We start from the raw sequence: 16,942 nt of genomic DNA on the forward strand, positions 1-16,942 counted from the left end.
CTGAGCACATTTCATGTTGCACTGCTTGAAGGTTTTCCTTGGCTCCTATTTTCAGTGGCGGAAATGCTGGGGCTGACAGTATCTCACTGCAGGAGCTCTCTCTGACTGGTTCCCTGGCCTACAACCGGCAGGCACGCGGTGCTTCAGCCATCTGCCCTGCAGTGGAAGTTGTCCTGAGTAGCTTCATGTTGCTTCTGTGTTGCTTGATCCAGACAGCCAAACGTATGCCAGGGAAGCTCTCTGATGGCAGTTTGCATCCTGTTAGCATATTGCTTTCCATTACTAGAAACAAAGCGTGTTTGAAGGGTGTCTTCATCTTATAGATGGAAAAACTAGACATGCTGCAGTGAAGTGACTTTGCTGGAGTCACCCTCCAGGCTGCTGGCAAGGCTGGGAATAAATTACGTCTCCCTTGCCCTTGTTCAGTGCTCTTTCTGCCTTTTCTCCCCTGTCACTCCCCAGATACTTCTGTAGCCATCCATTCCCTATTTCTCTTACACCGTCCCAAAACAAACATCGAGTTGTTTTAAAACATTCCACAGTTCATTTGATCGGAACAAGGATCCGGACTAAACTCCAAATCAAGCAATTGCATTGTGCCTATTGACATTCTTCCTGTGGTTTCAGCTGAATAAATCTCTTTGTTTCTCCCCTAAAGCATTGCTGCGAATGGCTACAATATTTACACAAAGATTCAAATCCCTTGGTACACCAAAGTTGCTGTGCACAGGCTAAATAACCAACACGTACAGCAGATTCTTGTTACCTCTTGTTTATTCTTCAGAAGGAAGCAGAAACTTGAGAGAACCTCAAAGCTTAAACCAAGCCTGAACTATTTTCCTTTCTTGCTCGAGAGCCTGGAGAAGCTTGTGCCAGGCCAAGCTGCTGGGGTTCTTCCCCAGCTGCTTTGGCTCCTTTGGAACAAAAAAGGCCAAACAGAAGAGAAATCGTATGCTGATTGCTGGCATGAGCTCAGCGGCCGTGGTACCCTCGCAGAATTTAGCCAAACATACTGAAAGGAATCGTTAACGGTACCCATGAGGCACGTGCTGAAAGTATCTTTAAGCATTCCTACTTTGGAGAATTGTGTCCCAGCCGTGTTTTCACAGGTGTGTTCCAGCGATGAACCACGCTATGCAGAGCCTGGAAATGTCCGCATGGAAACCCTGTGTAAATGCAGTGCGATGTGATGGCCGTGGTGCTGAGGCAGACTGAGCCTGTTAGATGCCTGCTAGTTTGGAGATGCTGGTTGCTCTCTCAACAGTTGCTGTCTGACAGCAGGAGCATCTCAGTACTATTTAGCAGAGCAACAGCAAAATAAGAAAAGGTGAACTATTCTTTCTCTGCCAAACATGGGACTCAAAAAAGCAGTTTTGCATAGCTCTGAATTAACTTTGTTGCCATATAGAAAACATTTATATCCAACGTTCAATAGAACATACGTTCAATTTAATTATACATATGTCAGTGGAGTCAATGTTGGATCAAAACTTCAAAAAGGGCAAGAAGCTTTCATTTACTTCACACTTTCGTGCTATCTCAGTTTCTCTGTTCTGTGTTGCTATTATCCATCACCTCTAGCTCTCTTCTTCAGATAGTACATTTTATCCAAACCGGTGTTCTCCCCTTAGGCAAGAAGGTGATTCTCTTCTCCTTGTCATGGATGAGCAGCTCTCTGGGAGAACCTGTCGCAGGCCTTGCTCATTTCTCAGCTTCTGGTAATCTTCAGCTTCCCTCACAGGTTCTCAGCTCTCCAGACTGAAATAAAGGCAGCAAAATGCCTTTGTCCCTTCTCTGTGTCAGTGTTCTAGGATCTGTCTCAGCCTAACTGACTTTTTATGCGGCTACAACTTACCTGGTTGCACATGTTACTCCAGAAGTCTGTGCCAGTGCAGTCCTGCAGTCCCAGGTACTGCTGAACAGTTTCTGCTGTCCTGGAGTTGCAACACGAGCAGGTCCCAGACCAAGGTACCTGTTCTGCCACGGACAGTGCAGTTCATCTTCCAAGTAAGTGTGTCTCACCAAAGCAGCAGGGAGGAAACCATCTTCCAGTTTTCTACCTTTTGATTTCTTCTTCTGCCAGACATCTTGCTTTTCTTTATTCTAATGGAAAGTTTCTGTCCTCTTGGTTTCCCAAAGAAGGTCTGACAAGTTCATGCTTTGCATGTACTTTCATTGAATGATTTCATCACCATTTTTGACCCTTTTTTCAGGTGCAACTCAGTGCCTTTATGGCTGTGTGATTTTTTCCCCATCTACCGGTTGTTTGTTTGTTTTTTCCAAACAAAAGGATGAATCAGGAGGGGCAAAAGGATGAAAAAGAGGGTTAGAACGACCTTATATGCTTTTTTCAGCTTGTTTCCCTGCCTCCCATCTTCAGTAGCCCATGAGGTTGTCATCCACGGGGCTTTCTGTCAGTCATCAGGGTGGATATGAATGACACCTGAACACTCAGTCCCTTGCCTGCTTTTTTGTGGCACAGCTCAGGACCCCTTTTGGTACTCCTTTGAAATGGTTTACAGGAAACCATTCGACCTCAAACAAATGTGAGCATTTGTGTCCTTTTGATCCTTTGGAACTCACCTGTTCTCCTAGAGCTTCTTCTTAACCGATGTTCTTTTCCAGTCAGTCCCTTGGGTGCTAGCAGTCATTCAAACTATGGGTCCCGCAGGTGAAAGTCCCAGGTACCAGGGGTCCTCCAGGAATACACACAAGGACCCAGCTATTCAAGGCAAGAAATTCTGCATCCTGGTTCAAACTGCAGCTTTAAACAGTCTTTGGAGAGAAACTCTCAAGAGTTATTTTGTCTTTTAACTAATACTAGCTTTTTTTAGCTGTAGCAAGAACTGAGTAAGTTTCAGTTCCCTATATTTTCATCAAAATTCTCCCTCTCAGGGTGGCAGGGATATATGCAAGGATTCAGGATATTTTTTATCTGGCAGTGTGGAAATATATCACAGGATTCTCTGCCGTGTTTTTCTCCCCTTTGAGAGATTACAGATGCATGGAGCACAGTGAAAATTCCTGAAATTACCCCGAGCCTGATATACTTGTCTGTTTCTTGTCGAGCATCTTTAAAAAATCATTGGTATGCAGGCACTAGGGTAAAATAGATGAAGGATCTCTGTTTTCTTGGTGTTTGTGGTTTTTTTTTGTAACATTGTGGAAGTTGTGGTGCCTGAATAGTGACTTGGCCAGGTCACCAGGTTTGGAGGAGGATTGCTAGGTGGGGCATGAGAAGAAAGAAGATGAAAGGAGCAAATCCTAGGAATGTGCCTATGGCAGAAGAGACAAGTGCTTAGAGTAGAAATGATGAGTCAGAAGTAGTCTGGGAAGAGAGCTTGCTTCTGTACACTAGTTGAAACAAGCATGTTCTCTGTGATACCAACACACACTTTGTCCTCTCAAATCCTCAGTTTTCCACTCTCCTTTCAATGCACAGAGGACCTTTCTGCTGGAGCAAGCTGCTGATGCCACCAGCTCAGCCAGATTTGTGGGGAGACAGTGAGTTTTCCAGTAGCTGCTACCCAGCCTGGGGGATTACATGCACTTTTCTTTTTCCCATCAAATTAGCACAGTCTTAGTCTCTGTCATATCCAGTAACCACCAGAGTCGGGCATATACAGGTTACACCAGTTTTCCCCATCTTGAATTAACTGCTTGAAGCTCAGGTATGCATTTGAGCCTCTTCTCTGTGTTCTCATGCAAGAGGTGTTAAATATATTGCATACTTCACTTCTTCCAGGTACGGGGTGTTCTTTGTTTGCTGCTGGGGTCTGCACTGAACACGTGCATTACAGAAGAGCATTTGCCCTTTTTTTGAAACAAACAAACAAACAAAAAAACACTTATTTTAGTTACTCTAGAAGCAAGTGAAGGCTTTTCAGTACCTTTGGAAAATGCAAATAAAATAACCCTTACTGCTGTACTTTGTACCAAAATCTTAAAACCCTCAACATTTTAAAAGAGTGCACAGTTCCTCAGTGGTCCTTTGTTTACTTGTTTGGTTTTGAACCAGTTTCCCTGCAGATTTCTGTTGTCCCCCTACAGGAAACAGAGGAAGAAGTGCAACTGTATTATAAAAGGGCAAGTAAATCCTTACAGCTTTGCATCAGGTTCTGCATACATGTAAAGCTGAAAACAAAGCTGAAATGGTTCAGAATATGCTGCATTTCTACAAAAAATAGTTCAGACCTTGAAGTTAATAGCATGAACTATGGAAAGCCCCTTCCCTGAACATATCCCTATTCAACCAGTAATGAGCACAGGGTAGGGGCTGATGCTCAGCAGCATCCCATGGTCACTCACGTTGCCCCCTTGTTAGTGAGCTGCTCCAGCACAGCTTTGACATGGGCCAGCCAGCAGGCTCCTGGATTTGCCTGGCCTTGGGCATGAGGGGATGGTGCAGGAACTGCTCCAGCAGGCACTCAGGTACAGTCATCCGTATGGGTAAAGGACCTAGCTTGGATTGACATGAGAAGGGTCCCTGCCCTCTTCTTTAGTAGCACCAAGGTTTCAGATATAACACCACGGCTTAATTTTGTATTTCACACATTTTAAAGCATCGTTTGCATTTGCAATCATCAGTGTGTCCCAATGCCACGTTCTAAAACTCCTAGTTTTGACAAGAGGAACGAGGAGGTTAGCAAGTCCAGTCTTGTGCTGCTTTGCTGTTTGCCTTCTCTAGCAGGAGCTTTTTAAAGAAGCATAAACTGTCCATGTGTGTTTAGCTGCTTGAGAAGTGGACTGCATTTAGCTTCCTGTGCGAACACAAACAGATTACATGCTGAAGTGAGGTTCTCTCAGCCTCAGGTCAGTATGTTACAGTACTAGATGCTGTAGTGCTTACAGCTTCGTTCTGCACCAGCCCCCTGGTCGTGCATGTGTGTGTGTTTCACGGTGGTAGGAAGAGGAAAAGTACCCCACCTCTTTGCTTATTTATGGAACTTAGTACACAAATTTTTATTACTGGATATTTTTAATTGGCTAACAGTTGTTATCAGGCGTGTCACAGCTCCAGAAACATGCATAATGCCTAATTACATGGTTTCCTCTCTCTTAACCAGAGGGGGACACTGATTCTCCAAAGAAAAAAAAAAAAAAAAAGGAAAATGTGGCAAGCAAAGCTATGTATTCTTACTGTACTGTTGTTAATAACTGCATACAGGATATGCAAATAGCTATTTTGATTGGCTGCAGTAGTCCATCTGTTCTGACAGCATCTCATATTAGATTATCCAAGATGTTTGCCAGCATCTGAGTATCTAGCTTTGCTCTAAATCTGTACCAGAAGCAGAAAGAGGCTACATTTTCATGAGAGCAAGAGGAATCTACACAAAGCAAACTAAATAGGCTTCAAGCTGCTAAAAGACTTCTTATGTGCCTGGGAAAAAGAAGTAAACAATCTTCTTGTGTGTGCTGCTTTCATTCTAGTCTTTTCAGAGCCCTCTTTTCCTTACCCTAAATGCCTCTTGTGCCTGCCAAGAGTAAGGATAATTAAATGTCCTTTAAGTGGCGTTTAAAGCTGCAGGATAAGAATACCTATCTTCCTGATCCGGTTCCGTACAGTCAATGTGAAGAGTGCAGTCCTATCGAGCCGTGCTACCTCATCTCTCCTGAGAGCAGCTTTAAGGTGGCGATTTGCAATAACCAATTTCCCCTTGCAGCGACATGTGCAGCATTCTTACACGCATCTCCAGCAGCATGGCTGCCTCTTGTGTCTGCTATTTATAAAGTGGTGCGACTGAATCGAGAAGCAAGAGCCTTACACAGACTAATTTTAAGGCTGTACGCTGATTCTTGGTTTTAAGGCAGCTACCAATAAAAATGTAAATGTAAAAGGACCTTAGGGTCCTTCCTGCTGACCCAGGGATGCTGTATTTTGAATTAAAACAGCTTTTCCTTTGTCCTCAAAGTCTGCTTATGCTGATTTATCATTATTATTTCATTTTTTAAAGTACAGTTATTTTTGGTTTTCTGGTGGTGCTGAGGATGAGATAATCATTAGTACTAGCTGTTTCTTTTCCCCATTTCCTGGAGTTATTCCTCAGTGATAAATAGAAAGCAGTTGTGTGGAGAAATGTTATTTAACGTTTTTCTTTGTAGTGTTGGATCCTATCTCTGTATAAATGTTGTTATAGCATACGTGTTATTTACAGTAAAACAATGCATGGTTCAGCGTGTTAGCCTCCCTTCAGAAGAATGGCAAGACTTGGACAGCTATCCATGCCTACTGAACATTTTTTCTGAAGTATAGTGCTTTTAAAAAGCAGACGTGATTATTCACATTAGTCTCCAGATTTCCTTCCCCTTTTCTTTATTGCACGAGGCATTAGCATGGAAACACACTTCACATTTCTCAGGCTTTTGTCTGTTCCCGCTGCTTTGCCTCCTAGAAGTCAAACAGTGCTACTTGGTTTCTGACATAACTGATTACTATGGAAATTATTACCATGTCATAAAAAGAGGATTTCATGTGTCGAATGTGTGGCAGGAACACAGACGGTTCTGTAAGCAGAAGGTTCCTAGTAATGAGGAAAAAGGGAAGAGAAATGCAGAAAATAAGCAATGCCTGTGCAAAATCCATTGTTACAGATTCCTTTTCAGGAGGCATAACCTTCAAGAGATTGGGGATCAAGCAGATTGCTGATTTGTTGTTGTTGCTTTTAAATGAGTAAGAAGATAAATGTGAATTTGCTCTTCAAGGAATAATTATTTTATTTTGACTCCAGCAGTTGGCACTGGCCAAAGCGATTTCCGAGGGCATTCGATGTATGTCCCAGACCACTGCTCCACGCTAGGCAGACTAGACAGCTATCGCTCTGCTATGCAGCGGTCTGAAACCAAGGACACCAGCTGCCAGACCGAGGAAGTTAAAGTTGTGCCCCCTTCAATGAGAAGAATACGAGCGCAGAAAGGACAAGGCATTGCAGCCCAGATGTCTCAGTTCTCCAGCTCATCTGGAAACATGTCGGTGATGAGTGATTCTGCCGCGGTTATATTTGCTTCTCGCCAAAATAGTGACATGGGTTTTCACAGCTTGCCTCGGGCTGGTGCGAGAGTGTCTCTGCAGTCCCTAGAACAGACGCAGAGCATCTCTCGGCAGACGGAAGACATCGCTGGCACTTTACCCCACCAGATAAGCAAACTGCAAGTGGATGATGGTGCTGTGCATCTGAGGAGTAATCCCACGACAGGGACTGTTTCAAGGCCAAAGTCTCAAGAGGTGAGAAGCTATGACAGCGAAAAGTCCACGAGCCCAGCATGTGTGGTCTCTCCTCATGCCACCTACTCCACGAGTGTCATTCCCAATGCAACGCTGTCGTCTTCCTCAGAAGTTATTGTTATTCACACTGCCCAGAGTGCTGGATCATTGGATAATAAAATGGGTGGCTCTGCTGCGTACCCAAAGCCAAGAGACAATCCTGTTGCCAGCAATGCAATAAGTGGGAAGGAAGATCACCATTCTTCAAGTGGCAACTGGAGTGAGAGTAGCTCCACACGTCACTCGCAGACGTCAGACACCATCCCGTCTAACACGGTCATGATGCTCTCCCTTGGTGACTCTGCTGTCTCTCTCAGCACTCCTGGAAATGCAGAGGCTGGGTCTCAGAGTGCGAACTACACCTGCAGAAACAATCTTGCTTTACCAAGCCAGTCCCAGGACAGCGATGGCAGGAGTGAATCTAGCTATTCAGGGGAGCGAACGCAAGCAGCAGCGAGCAGCACAGAGCATTGGCTATACAAGTCTGCGGAAAGCAGCGAGGCTTCTTCACGCAAGGTGGCTTGTACCACACCAGGCTGTGCCACTCCTGGCAGCAACCTGAGCAGCAGCAGCCTGGAGAGGACGTCGGCCAGAGAAGATTCCACTTCTCTGTATTCGGTGGACCACGATGGTTATTACAGCTCCATGCCCGTGGACTCTGGGCTGAAGTCGGATGTGCCATGCAGTAGCACTAATGGTTTTGGGAACCCCAGAGACAGCGTGATTAACGTCTTTGAAGGAAAGGAGAAGAAACATCAGGATGACCCGGTGGGCCAAGGTGACAAATCCCTGGTGAGAAACATCTCTCTAAAGAAGGCAAAGAAGCCGCCTTTGCCGCCATCTAGAACAGACTCACTCAGGAGGGTACCCAAGAAAAAAGCCCAGTCCAATGGACAGGTGCTTGATGAAACCCTAATTGCCACCCTGCAGCATTCTCTGCAGTTGAACCTCAAGTGCAAAAACAGCAGCTCCCCTTCCCAGAGCCCCTGCAGCGACTACGAGGATCCCTGGGTGCTGCGCTCTCGCAGCCAGAGCTCGGTCAGTGCCAGCAGCAGCATGATGTCCACCACCGCCCCAAACCTGTACTCCATCTGCACCGTCACCCCCTCCCAGAGCGAAACGAGCAGCATCAAGTCAGAGTATGCCGACCAGTGGGGTTACTACAGCGACTACGCCGCGGTGGCAGACGACCAGGTCAAGTCCCCGGTGACCCATTCTGCCAGCACGTCGTCTGCTCTCAGTGATTACAGCATCGGCCACCTCAGCGATGGCTCGAGGGCTTCAGTGCCACAAGTGCCCAGTGGACTGGCCAAACCAAAGAGCACTTCTCCGGAGAAATCCCACCGAGTCACATCACCATCCAGTGGGTACTCCAGCCAGTCCAACACGCCCACTGCGCTTACTCCAGTGCCTGTACTGCTAAAATCTGCATCGTCAGGAAACGGGAAATCCAAGCTGAAACCTAAAGTGCCTGAAAGGAAGTCCTCTCTTCTGTCTTCAGTCTCCATTTCTTCATCCTCCACCTCTCTTTCTTCAAATACATCTACTGAAGGGAGCATGAGTGTGAAGAAAATGGACCCCACCCCGAGCTCTCCTCTGGATTCGGGTGCAGCTCCTCCACCACCTCTGCTTCCAACACCTCCTCCACATTGCCCTGAGCTCTCTCCTCCCTATCCTCCTCCTCCTCCTCCAGCAGAAGTCATGGATCTAGCACTGTTGCCAGCCTCTCCCACATTTCCCCCTCCTCCACCAGAAGCTGATGGAAATTCTTCCTTTGCCCACAGTGCCCAGTGGTTACCACAAGAAACTTCCATCACTTCATTCTCTTCCCCTGTTCCTCCTGCTACTTTCCCCTTAGCTGTCCCGCCGCCAGCACCACCTCTCGATCCGAAGCTGACAAAGGGTGCAGCGATACACCCACAGTGTTCTTTTAAGAAACGTAATCAGGAAGATCCTTGCTACAGCCCAGTGAAGCAGCCCTTCAACAAGCAAGATGCATCAAGACCCGTGATGCCCTTAGTAACTACCAAAGCATTGCAAATGGTGCAGCTGAGGTCTGTGAAAAAAGCAACAGAAGGTGAACCATCACCCGAACCTGCTTCTGAAACCACCTCTCAGGAAAAGGGTGCTGTAAGCTCATCATCACAGACTTCCCTAAAGCCGTCTCTCTCCCTGAGACTCAGTAACAGCTTAGGTGAAGAGGAGATGAAAACTCATGGCACTTCATTTAAAAACGCAGCTCAAACACTGGCTCAGAGTCCTCCTCTGGTTCTCTCTGACAACATACCTGCGCTTGACAGTGATCAAAAATCTGCAGGTACAGTAGGTCTAAGCAAGTCTGTCGAAGCTGTTTCAGTGGGGACAGCCACTGAAGACACGCCCGAGTCTCCAGTGCAGAGCAAAGACATGTCACCTCAGGGGTCACCAGCATCTCCGGACAAGACTCAGGTCGTATTGCCAAACAAGAAACCACCTCCCATTTCAAAGAAACCCAAACTGTTCCTCGTTGTACCACCTCCACAGTTAGACCTCACAGTGGAGAAAATAGCTGAAGTGGGTGATACTGTCAGAGGCGCACCAAGCCCAACTAAGAGAGACGCTGTGCTTGCACACTGCGAGGAGGCGAGAAATTGTCTTACAGATGGACTCAGCTCTAGCGAGATGGACTCTGGCAGCCTGGTTCCAGAGGGAGGAGCTGCCGGAGTCACCTTCTCCGAAACAGTGGGAGCTAGTGCCTTTGTGGCACAGCCTGCTGCATCACCAGTTCAAGAAGAAGGCAGGCAGGAGGAGCAGCCTGCTTTTGATGAAGGAAGCAGTTCAGGCAGCAGCCAAGACAGTGGCAGTAACACTGACGGGCACCTATCTCAGGAGAACGAAAGTGGTGAGTGAGTCTGTTCTCTTTGCCTCTTCTTCAGACATAGCAATAGCTATGTTAAGGAATGTGGGGAGTGAGGATAGCAATCCTAGCAGTCAGATGCTCTTCTGTAGAGAAAAGAAGCTCTTGCAGTAGTTAAAGCTGAAAGCCTAAAGAAAGTTGCAGGGATCAGATTAATAATTGATGACATTTCTTCTTATTCCTTTCTGATACCTCGTTATCGCAGATGTGGAAATGAAAACGGTGCTTTACTTAACTGCTAGGATTAACACATGCTATGAGAAATGGTTAGCTTTGTTGATTTTGATTTTGCATTTTAATGGAAACCATAGAAATGTTCCTTCAGCATCGTACTCTGCATGTGTGTGAACAAGCACAGGCTTTTCGTGCACTGCAGTTTCCTAAGCGAGTGTATTCTGAAATCACAACAACAACTGGTGTACTTGCTAAATCCCTCGGGTGTTTTGCCTTGGAAGCAAAGGGGGGTGATTTCAAGATTGTAAATCTGTTGGGTTCCCGTGATGGACTGACAGTATTGTTCATTATTTCTGCGTAGCTGAGGTGTTTGAGTCGGATACAGCAAATAGTTCCTTCCTGCCAAGCAGTAGTTATGGGGAAGAGACGGACGGAGTGGCAACACCAGCGAGACCAAGGACTACTGAGGATCTTTTTGCAGCCATCCACAGGTACTGTAGAAATTTCCCTGTCCATACTGCCTGGTCCATTAATTCCCTCAAAAAATTAATTGTCATCGTTTTTCTAAAACACACAGTTACAACAGTCGTTGCTTTAATTGAAAGCACACATTTATCAGCTTTCTACTAAGGCTATATATGAAAACATATGGAAAAGAGCTTGTGTTTTATTGTTTTACAATATATTTAATTCATTCTGAACTAAAAGCTACTTGGTTAAATCAATATAGATTATATTATAAATATCCTGCCTCTTAAAATACCAAGTTACATCTAGTATTTATTGTACTGTTCTCAATCTGCCATATTAACTCTACTGTTGCTTTTTCTGTGTATCTTTTTGTTTTCATTCTCGTTCTCCATCTCTTTTTACTCTTCGCTGCTTATATGGTGCAGTTTGGGACAGAGGCTCAACGCTAATGCTTCATGGCAAGCGTGGCTGAAACTGGCAAGTAACACAACATGTCAGTCATATGGCAAAACATATGGCAAACGCTGGATTATAGTTTGCCATAATCCAGCCTGAGGTCGGGTGTTTTGTGTCAAACTGGTTTATGAATGAAATGTGCAATACTGGCTCTTATTAATGACATTATTCATTTCCCTTAAAAACAAAACAGGCAACTAGATTTCCATGCTGTTCATGGTAGGTTTGCAAGGAAAAAAAGAAAACAAAAAAAGCCTAAAAATACAAAATGGAACGTGTGCACCATTTAAACAGTACACACAGAAGACCATTACCACTCTGAATTACCAAACTTGGATTTAGACTAGAATCAGTGTAGTGGTAGTGCCATCTTGTGGTTCTGTCTTTTACTTCAAAATCTGAAGGAGCCATCTCCTGGTCACACAAAGTGCTTAGTGGCATCCAGATATGCTTATCCAGGTGTCTGGTCAGTTTGCACATATGTGCGTGACTTTTCTACATCAGTACTGAGGGACAGAGAAAGCCTTTTGTGAGAAGTTGGCTAGGATTTGGGAAACAACTTGGGATGAAAATGCTTTTTCTTTTATTTTTGAAACTATTCTGTTTCAGACGTTACAAAAATGACATATATGCAATACTGACTTTTTATAACTTACTGTTATCCCTTAGGATTTGGCCTGTAGGAGCTGTTCTAAAAATGGCCTGTTGCATTCACGCTGCATGGCACTCACTAGGACTGCGACAAGTCTGTTTTTAGAATGACGTATTCTGGCCAGTAACCTTTTCCATTCTGTATGCAGATAGAGAGTGGCTCTCTGTGTGTATGCACATACACAGAATTCATGAGTTTATGGGGAAATGGACAATGGAACTGGATGTGACATAGTTAAAACTGCTTGACACATTTATTATTAAGACCTTGCTTTTGTTGGCTTTAGACTTGAACCACTTATCTTCCTTGGTTGTTGGCTAATCAAAATGTTCGCCTCCCTCCATTTCTAAAAGGTGTTATTTCAGTGATTGGCACTCTTGAAAATGTCCTTCAGAGTAAGACAAGAAATTTGGTGGTATGTGCGTCAAGGGCAGGAAGAAAAATCTAAGTTTAAGTCACAGTTTTGTTTGAATATATATCCTATCTCTGTCTGAAAAGCCACCAAAACCAAACCTGGTTCTTAATTTTAAGTCTCTGCTGTAATTTATACATGCTGAGAAAAACTGGTTAGATGCTGCCAGCAAACTGACCATTCTGCTCTGCATTCACTGTGTTGCTGAGTTACTTCAAGCCAGGATAACCAAGTCTTTCCCTGCAGATCTTTGAAATAGAGTTTTGTGCTGTTTTTCTTTGGAATTTAGTTTGATTTTTGGCAGCAGTACAGCCTCAGCCCTGGAGTGTTTAAAGATAGCCATAGGCAGTCAGTATCCTAATGAAAGGAAGTCTCTTCCCCTGTAACTGGTTCACACACAGGCTTGCACGCAGCATTATAGATCCACTCAAGCACCAGATCACTTGCTGCCTATGGCACTGACACACAGTCAAATCTAGACAAGCTTCTCAAGTTTCCCACTACCGAAGTCATCATTTTATCCTTACGCTATCTTCTGTTGCCCATTCATCCCCAGGCTGAATGGATGTCAGTATTACATTCTGCTCTCAGACAGACAAGTGGCAGCGGCAGCAGCTGAGAATAGCCGCTGTTACAGTTGCCTGTGGGGGTATCACAAGTGGTGTATTTGTGAACTTCACTGCTTAGAGAGACAGGATCGCTCCTAAGTATTGGCAGAGTTTATATGGCAATATCTGTTGCTGCCACCCACTTAGCTGATGGATCCTGCTACTTCGTTTCATTGTATTTTTTTCTGTCAGTAGGCTGCAATGCATAAAAACATTTGAGCTTGCCTTGGCAAATTCTCAGACCCTGTAAGAAAGTATAGCTAAAGATTGCCTTGAGTAGAATCCTATTTTACAAGGGGAACGGTCTGTATTGGACACATCTTTGATAAACATTAATATGGAATTATACCATGATAATCTTGTATTTGTAACAAGTCTGCTGACTTGTTTTAAACTTCTGGCAAAAGAGAATATGTAAAATCAGGATTTATTTGACCTTCTTGAATTCATTCTTGTTTAGCCCGCAAAGAAGCAAAGCAACTTTGCTACAGATACAAGGCATGTTATACATCCCTTTCTTTAAGATTTCTAATAATATAAAAATGGGGCAATGGAACTCCAGTTTCCACTTATTCTCAGTCCTATGCTTGTTTCTTTTTTATTTTTTTTTTAATCACTGCACTTTACATTTAAATTAAAAACACTGAGCCCTTTCATGGGGAGAGAGAACTTTCATTCAGAAAGTTGGTCTCTCCTTCATTAAGTCAACGAGTTGCAATGGTAGAGCACCAACAGGACTGTGGATTTAGAAGCTAGAAAACTTGGTTTTCACTATTCATTTAATTTAGGTTTTTGGAGGGATGGTTATGTCTGCCTCACTTAACTTGATCTTAACTGCAGCAGTGCATTGCAATATCCTTTTCTAAATGAAGTGCACTAAAATACACTAATTCTCCAGAAAGCATCAAATGAAACAGCAAAAAGCAAAAAACAAACAAACAAAACATATTTGATGGCATATTTTTAATCAAGTCCCCAAACTAACAGAAAAAAGGCATTGAGAATTATCTTCTTAATGAATTAGTCTGAGCAGTGGAATAGTGAAAATTGGATTTGCTAAACAGACTCAAAGTGTTTTGGACATCAGTATTGCCAGTTTTATAGTTTTGTTGTTCCAGATTTGCAGAAAAAGAATAATGAACTTAGCGTATACCTACAATACTTGCATTAATGCCTTTACGGTTTTGGTGGTGTTCTTGCTCATACTTTAGATTTAGATTACTTCTCCCTTCTCCCTCTCGTGGCTTTAGCTTAATTCATTGTCATCCCTCTATGCTGAGTTCAACTAGGTGAGGTAAAAGGTTTCATTTGTTGTTTTCTCTTTTTTGTTTTCCAAACTCAGATCCAAAAGGAAAGTCCTTGGCCGTAAAGATTCTGAAGACGAGCGCACCCGCAACCATTCTCCATCGCCCCCCGTAACGCCCACTGGTGCTTCCCCAACCTTGTCTACCCTCAAACAAGCAGGATCCATTCAGAGAAGCGTTCGCAAGAGCAGCACCAGCAATGACAACTTCAAAGCCCTGCTGCTGAAGAAGGGGAGTCGCTGTGACACCAGTTCCCGCATGTCAGCAGCAGAGATGTTGAAGAACACGGACCCGCGGTTCCACCGGGCAAAGACAGACACCTCCCCGGACCTTTCTGACAGCCCGGCCAGCTGCTCGCCCAGCAAGAGCAAACGGGCCCAGGAGGAGTGGGCCAAGAGCGAGGGCCTGATGCCGAGGAGCATGTCCTTTTCTGGCACTAGGTACGGCCGATCGCGAACGCCCCCCTCCGCTGCCAGCAGCAAGTACAACGTCCGCAACCGCATCCAGAGCAGCCCCATGACTGTGATTAGCGAAGGAGATGGGGAAGTGGTGGAGCAGGCGGAGGGCAGGGTCCGAAGGACTTTGGAAGAGCAGCAGGAGAGGCAGCTCGATATGTTTAACAGTGATGAAATAGACATGAATGACTTTCCGTACGCTGAGGAGCCAGGCTGCAAGGAGACCTTGGATCCAACCCATCTAGACTTAATGACGCAGCCAGGTACTTCGGAGAAGTATCTAAGTCCTTCAGCTGAAGAAAGTTAAGAGGCTGTGACAGAAGGCATTGGATATTTATCTAGAAAATGACAGAGGACTAGATTCCAGAAGAAAGCCCAGATCAGGACAAGTTTACTTCACGGAGCATTTATTCCATGAACTGCATGTGTGTGTTTAAATGCCGAAGCAATGATAGTTTTGCATGGTTGGGTTGGGGTGGGGAGGACTTGCTTTGAATGAATGGTCTGTGGCTTAAAGAAAGTAACAGCGGAAATTTTTGTGTAAAGCCTTAGAAGTCCTCTTGCGGGGTGTGGGGAGGGATTTTTCTCAGAGCCTGTAGGGGTGTGAAGTTTTTCTTTTTCTTGAGACTGCAATTGTGCGAGCAAAATTTAGGAATAAGCCTGAAAAAGAGGAATGGGAAGGCTTCTGTGCTACAAGCTGGACGTTTGCTTCAAAAGCATTGCAATGGTGCAGCGTAGTGCATTCGTTAAGCAGAGTGGTAGGACGAGGTGCGTGGACCTGTGAGAGGGCAGTGGAGTTGGTGCTGGGGCTGCAGGGCTTCCTACTCGGGTACGTCCCAGAGTCAGAGGATGCTTGTCCTGCTAATGCAAATAAGTCACCGGGTTAAGAGTTGGTCCAGGGTACTTTGTTTTTTCCTGAGGGAAAATGAAACGTGAGTTAACACGGAAGAGGGAGCGAAGTTTTATAACACAGTACTAGCTGCTGTGCAGCCACACACGTGCACTTGGCGAAACACAAGTTTCCAAGTGAAGTGCTTCCCTGACCAGAGTATTCCCTTAGAGAACTGGAACAACTGCATGTGTGCAGAGGTTGTGAGCAGACAACAGAGAAGTGGGAGAGGAATTAAACTGTATACTGCTGGAGTTTGGAAAGGTTAAGTTTCTGAATTATTAAAAAAATAAATAAATAAAAATTGAGAACTTGCACTACGGAGCTGTAGGTGGAGCCTGTCTTTCCAAATTGAAATTTGGGAGTAACGTTTTGCCAGAAGTCTTTCTTCCATTTGTCAAAATGGAAGGGCTATTACTTTTCATCACTTGAAATACGAATACTTGCTAACTTTTGGTTACCAAAGAATGAGTTACAGTTACTTTCCTTTTTGATTTGCCTGCAGTATTTCTTTTCCTTTTTTAACCTTAATAATTTAGTGAGGATCATTTTTATTGTATATTTTACAGAAAATAAAAACATTAAACGGTTTTCCAATTGTAAAGAAAACCATTAATTAAAACTGAACTATTGGCTGGAGTTTGGGGTTCTTAGTAGGAATGAAGCTTTTCATTTGTAAGAAGAATTTTTGCATCATTTGATGGCGTGCGCAGTTTTTGTATTGTTTGTAAATATTAAAAGTTGTTAAAATATCTTTTGATCTCCCTACCGTAGAATTTATACATTTTTAGATTGCTTTTAAAAAGAAAAAAGCACTCTTTGTAGATTATTTATTTTAGAGAAATATGCTTGTAATCTCTTTCTTCAATCCTTTACTTGTTAGTAATGTAAATTTCAGGGGCCTTTGTTTAACTCTTCCCTTCACAAGAGGGGAACAGTGATGAAAATGCTGTGACTTTGCTTCAATAAAGAAAAAGGCTGCCAGTTGCCATATTGTCTTTTGAGTTGATTAAAATCTCCTTCAAAAGATGTGTTCAGCAGTGTATGGCAACCCGCTGAATGCCATAAACCATGCATCTGGCTACTAATCTCCACTTCTCATTGCAAAAGTTACTAATTCAGTTTAGAGACAGAACTAAGGCATACTTACACATCCATCCCATTTTGGCATGTCAATGCTAAGACTAAACAAAATGAAATAATCATAAGCTTTTTTTTTTTTTTTTTTTTTTTTTTTTTTCCAGTATCATACATGAGTGTTTCTACTACTCCTTACTTGCAACCTGTCCCAGAAAACTAAAATCCTTGGAGAACCAGATTATAAGCAGTATAGGAGAGAAGTGATGAGTGAATGCAGCTGC

General features: G+C 44.0%; 1 protein-coding gene across 7 annotated transcripts in view; it reads left to right on the forward strand.

Moving 5' to 3' along the window:
* Nucleotides 1-16,676, forward strand: part of NHSL1 (NHS like 1) — a 165,064-nt gene extending 148,388 nt beyond the window's left edge. For 5 of the 7 annotated variants that reach the window (XM_082756790.1, XM_082756792.1, XM_082756794.1 and 2 more), the window contains 3 exons: nt 6,732-10,145; nt 10,696-10,825; nt 14,276-16,676. In XM_082756790.1, the coding sequence (XP_082612916.1) occupies nt 6,732-10,145; nt 10,696-10,825; nt 14,276-14,999 (4,268 nt within the window). In that variant the 3' untranslated portion in view covers nt 15,000-16,676. The remainder of the gene's footprint in view (nt 1-6,731; nt 10,146-10,695; nt 10,826-14,275) is intronic. The other 2 variants (XM_082756791.1, XM_082756793.1) reach the window with 1 other exon arrangement.
* The last annotated feature ends 266 nt before the right edge of the window (nt 16,677-16,942 follow it).

The sequence above is a fragment of the Aythya marila genome (genome assembly GCF_965140915.1).
Source record: "Aythya marila genome assembly, chromosome: 3".
Taxonomy (NCBI): Eukaryota; Metazoa; Chordata; class Aves; order Anseriformes; family Anatidae; genus Aythya; species Aythya marila.